We start from the raw sequence: 6,000 nt of genomic DNA on the forward strand, positions 1-6,000 counted from the left end.
TACACCTTGACAAGCTCTATTAATCTTGTGTTTTTGGATCCAACGACTTCATCCTCGCACTCGGTATAATTACAACAGATGACAATACTGAAAGTGACAGATTGACATAATTTCATCCTCTGGGATTTGAACTCACAGCTTCCTTGTGGCTACTATTATCTAACCACATGCATTCAGCATCCATCTCCCATGTCAGATGTGCTTAGCGTCAGCAGCATCAGGGATCCAGTCCCTGAGGTCCTCACAATGTCCCCTGTCTCCTCCTCCATATATCACAGCTTTGTCACATTGATCACATACGCAGTGGTATGATATTATTATTCTTTCTGTGGCACCAATTTTTACAGCTGCAGTGATAATTAAAATTAAATCCTTTACCTAAGACCAAACTGTTTGTGCTGTGCAACAACGTGAAAAAAGACGGTACCTGAAGCCATTATCGTCATCATCAGTGGAAAACAAAAAACAAATGCTCTGTTTGGGAGTTTTACAGTTATCAGAATGGGCCGAAACTAAGATAGCATTGTTCCTATTAAATCTGTGCCAGGAGCTAAAGATTATCAAAGCACTTTATAGCCATTCATGCTCAATTGTCCATGAACTTATTATTGAAATGCGTAAAAGCAGAAGCAAAATATGATTATTCTTGCTTTTAATCTTCTCAAAATTAAGTATACATAACAAATTCATATATAAATCAGCCACATTTAGATAGAGGTTGTGATTCCATTACTAACTGTAGTCATTCATCCAGGTAACTCTGTAAAATAAGGCTCCCTTATACCTCGTTGGGACCCAGTTCACTCACTCAGTAATCTTCTTTCTTTTGTATTTTTTTTATGTCTCTGGCAATGAAGTTAGATGTTTAAAATGCAAAAATGTAAAAATATCATCACACAGTTTTGACTTGCTTATATTTTTGGGGAAATACAGTAAGTGCAGTGATGAGGGGAAAAAGTCAAAAAGAAGAGGTGGAGTGCCAAAAGAAAGGGACAAAAAAATAAATGAAAGAAATGGATTGATGCTCAACATCCTTCAGGGGTATCTAGTTGTGTGGACCTGTAAGCTTATGAGCATGGCCTTTCAGGTATGTTTATATCTTTGGGCAAGAAAATTCAAGATCACTGACCTTGAGTTTTGAGCCCTAAGTAATATCACCCATTGCATCATCACTGACATTCTCTGCCTCCGTCTTCTTTCTCTCTACCTCCATCTCCCAGCACACCTTTAGGGAGCAACTGAAATCTTGTTGCAATAATAATAATAAGTTTTACTTCACCTTGTGCACAGCTCCAACAAGTTTTTCCCTGAGCTACTGTTAGCTTACTGATAAGGTTAAGGTTAATGTGTTGACCCAGTGTCTGAGAGTGTGGTGACAAAGAGAAAAACACACTCTTCAACGCTGTATGATGGTGTATGGGCTAGCCACAGTGTGCCACATGGGAGAACCTTTGTCACACGCTAGCAACTCACTCATTAATGTGAGGTTGTTAATTCATCAATTCAAATTCAAACTCACATACATCTTTTAGCTAAAGGGTGAATCTTCCTCTTGAAAATCCCTACAGATTTGCTCCGGGTTTGAGGTCAGCTGAGCCAGCTGGCCAATCAGCCACAGTAATAACCTGTCAGCAAACCATGTGGTAGTAGTTTTGGCACTATGGGCAGGTGCTAGGTGGAAAAGGAAAGCTTGTTATAGCAAATGGAATCACAAATTGTTTTAAAATCAGCAGACAGCTGTGTGGAATTTGGACTGGAGTAAAAACAGTGGAGAAACCACCACCAACACCAGCAGATGACATGCCCCCCCATAATCATCAGACTCTAGAAACTTGGACTTCACACAGCTTGGAAAAGAAGACTTTGGATCACTAAGTAACAGCCAGACGTGGTCTCTGGTTCAGGAGTGGCTTGATATTAGGAATGGGACAGGTGTAGCTCCTTTCCTAAAGATGTCTGCGTGGCTCTTGGTACTCCAGCCCCAGTCCACTCCTTGTGACGCTCTCCTAAGTTCTTGAAATATTTTCTTGACATCTGTGAAGTTTGAGCATTTCTTCCTACCACAGATTTTCATTCTAGTTAACTTGCCACAAATTTGCTTGAATACAGCACTTGGTGGAAAGCTAGACTTTTCAGGAATGACCTTCTGTGGTTTAGCCTGCTTGTTCAGGGTGTTGATGATTGTCATTATCATTGGACAGCTGTCCAATTAGCAGTCCTCCCCATGACTGTGGGTGTACTGAACTAGACTGAGCGATAAACAGTATTTATACTGTCTGAATAGTAATTTACTGAAACTCAAACTGAAATATTCCCATAATTTGAAATACTGGATATTGCACTTTATGTGTAATGACTACAGAACATAGGAAAAATGTTCTTTTATCTGAACTTCATATATATATATATATCTGTGTGTGTGTGTGTGTGTGTGTGTGTGTGTGTGTGTGTGTGTGTGTGTGTGTGTGTGTGTGTGTGTGTGTGTGTGTGTGTGTGTGTGTGTGTGTGTGCCTGGCAGCCCAGGTCTTAGCTGCTTGCCTAATGTATGCTGTTAATAATCTCGTTATGACACCATTGTCTAGTGTTTCTCTTTAGCTGTCAAGTCATGGTTACAGTATTTCTTTCACAGAGCTTTTAGGAAATTGACAAACTATGTTCAAGTTCTCACTGGCTGGCACAGATTGAGATGGAAGCCAAAACCTTGATCATAGGTCAATTTACCATGCAGTACTGAGAATACACCCAGCAAAACACGGCTCTGTCTTGCTGAGTTCAAAGTGAAAAATATCAGGCAGATAGAAATATACAGCTTCACATTAATCATTGTTAAAATTCCATAAAAGCTTTAAAAAATATATATTTGAAATTATGGCCTAAGCAGTATGTAAGAAATCGGCTTACTCGGTACTCTGTTGATAGCCCGCAGTGGCCTGAGTACTCGGACGGTACGGATAGCTGACAGACTGGCATTGTGGCCATCTAGAGAATACTCCAACATCCTGAAGACATGGTTCACAGAGAAAGAGGGATGAGGGGGGGTTACTTCACAGGCATTATAAAAACAAAATGGTAACCACACACACACACACACACACACACACACACACACACACACACACACACACACACACACACACACACACACACACACAGAAAATAGCACAAAATAGCAAAAACAGAAAAAGAAAAGCACCAATAATCTAATAGAGGTTGTAATGGAAGCAACCCATTTAATTACTGTCCATTTGGCATTTAATTGCATAGAAGCACTTTTTCTATTGTATGGTCCATGATGCAGAATACAAACATAATGAATGTGACAACAAGTAGACAGAGGGAAATAATGATGGTAATAAACATGTTTATGTTTTTCTCTGGAGATTGTGTCCCGTCATCACAGACTGGTGCTCAGGGTAAAGGTCAGCAGTCTCCAATTGATAGACAAGCTCACAACTTACATAGGTACACATTTAATTGCATATATTGTATTATTAGCCTTGCGACAGGCTAACGACCTATCCAGAGTGTCCCCAAATTGGATAAGCGGCAGAGAATGGATGGATATTGCATTATTGTATTGTATTATATTGCTTGAGATTACTTTATATATATTCAATGCAATATTTTTTTTTGTATCCCTATTTGTTTCTATCCTTCATTAATGTGAAATAAAACTTCCCTGAATATAGGCACTACAAAAGTAAAGTTTATTTATGTAATACCTTTCCAAGATTAGTCCTTCCCATAAAAAACAAAAGACACAGAAAGATACGGTAAAGCATAAACATTACTAAAAGCTTCTTGGAATAAAAATGCTGTCAGCTGCTTTTTAAAAGAGTCTACACAATCAATGCAAGACAAACACAAGGGGCGTGCATGCCATAGACTGGTGCCACCGCTTAATGGGATCAGTCTCCTTAGATTTCAAACCGAGTGTGGGGCACCACCAGATGAACTACAGCTCTGTGTGGAAGAACAGGACTTTAACAAGTGCTCATCCATTTGGAGAAGTAAAAGTTGGCACTGAGACTTTAATACAAATTGTAAAACTGACTGTAGCCAATGAGGAGACAGTAAAACTAGGGTAACATGTACTCTTCTACAGGTTCAAGATAAGAACCAATTTAAGCAGATGCCAATCAAGGTAAGTTGCTAATTAAGAATTTTACTTACAATGTCGGCTTTAACTGAAAGTAGATATGTGTAGGAGACGATAGCAAAACAGTAACAGACAGATACAAATGCACAGACATAAAGAACACATTTATTTGGCCAATGGAAGAACATTGAGAAGACAAGTACACAAACAGATATGTAAATAAACACACAGACATACTTAGATTCACCAGGACAACACATGTAGATTGCCTTATTTGTAAAGTATAGGAGGAAGAAATAAAATGTGGGTTTTTGTTGTTTTTGTTTGTTTTGTTTTTTTTAAGCAGATTGTTAATATTTAATCTGTTGATGATAGAGATAATTGAGCAATTAGTGGAGATGAGCAAAAGGCACAGTGGGATACCAACCCTGCCATGACAATGACAAAGTCAAGCTGATTCCACTTATCGTCAAAGTAACACTTGGACCCAAAAATTCCCAGAGCCACCATCTTGATAACCATTTCCACCGCAAAGAAAGCAAAGATGCAGTCATCCAGCACCTGGCGGCAAGAGATAAAACATGGTTTGACAACAATAAAGAACAGAGGAACGTGATTGTGTCCTTTTTTCAGTCTTTATCAAAACAGTCGCATTTTGAAAAAAAAAAATGTGGAAATGCTAGAGGAGGTTTCTGACAAAAGAATCCTTTTATCAGGTAGTTAGTTTCATCCCAGCAGGGAACAACTCGGGCTTGGCATGTTTATGGTTATGTCTCAATTAATTAGACATTTATTACAGCAAAAATGAATGCCTCTTTGACTATAATGAGAACACCTCAAGGTGCCAGGAATCAGCACTGCATTAAAGTGAAGCTATATAGAAATATACGGGAGTGAAAAATAACGTTTTCTGTGAGCATGTATTTATGAACTGTACTTGCATAAGTGTAATTACTTAAATGCTGATTGAGGTGGTTTATTAAAAAAAAAATGTTGCTTGACGTTGTAGTGACACCTGCTTATTTTGAAAAAAGGTGTCAGTAAGGTAATCAATAATAAATCAGTACACACTGTGAATGTCTGAGGTGAAGGTCAGCCAGCTTAGCATGCAATAGCAGGCCCAGAGTGCAGCACTGACCTGTAAGATGCGACACCAGTCTGACTGGCAGGTAACGTCCTCACAGGGCTGAAACATCCCCAGAGTCACACAGTTGAGCAGGATCACCAGCATGGACACGTGCTCAAACCACGTGCAAGAGCCAGTTAAGGTCAAAACGTACAGTGAGAATTCAAATCGTGCAAAAAAAAAAACAGACTGTATACAGCCAAAGCAGCTGAAGTACCTTAAACCCACATTCCTGATAATGACCATACAGTTCCCTTAATCTATGACATAAATAAATACTCTCCTAAATTTCTAATTTGAAGTATTACTGTATGATATTCAGAGGTGGCAAAAGTACTGACATTCTGTACTTAAGTAGAAGTACAAGTACTTATGTTAAAAAATACTTTAGTAAAAGTCGAAGTACTGGTTCAACTTCTCTACTTAAGTAAAAGTAAAAAAGTACAGGCTCTGAAATGTACTCAAGTAAGAAAGTAAAGTAGTTCTTTGGAGGACGTTTCTACCTGCTATTTTTGTGTAAAACTAACCGAACCTCATTATATATTATTGTAATAATATAAAATAGTACATGAGAATACAAATGTTATTCCAATCTAAATTTTAATTCTAATGAATGCAATCAGCTTGAATCTGTTATGTAGGACACAAACTGTGAAAGGGAATTTGCTCTGTTCTCTGTGTCCTCCATAGTAGTGGGTGAGTGTGCCTCCACCTAAACACCAACATGAGGATTCTCAGGCGTTACAGTGGGATTCAGAAAGTGGAGGAACCCTAA

At 38.6% G+C, this 6,000-nt stretch overlaps 1 protein-coding gene across 1 annotated transcript in view; it reads right to left on the minus strand.

Moving 5' to 3' along the window:
* cacna1ha (calcium channel, voltage-dependent, T type, alpha 1H subunit a) overlaps positions 1–5,347 on the minus strand; it is a 53,288-nt gene extending 47,941 nt beyond the window's left edge. The window contains 3 exon segments of the mRNA XM_030736770.1: positions 2,902–2,999; positions 4,527–4,660; positions 5,238–5,347. Coding sequence (XP_030592630.1) covers positions 2,902–2,999; positions 4,527–4,660; positions 5,238–5,330 — 325 coding nt within the window. The 5' untranslated portion in view covers positions 5,331–5,347.
* Positions 5,348–6,000: the final 653 nt, after the last annotated feature.

This window comes from Archocentrus centrarchus, chromosome 8, assembly GCF_007364275.1.
Source record: "Archocentrus centrarchus isolate MPI-CPG fArcCen1 chromosome 8, fArcCen1, whole genome shotgun sequence".
NCBI classification, from domain to species: Eukaryota; Metazoa; Chordata; class Actinopteri; order Cichliformes; family Cichlidae; genus Archocentrus; species Archocentrus centrarchus.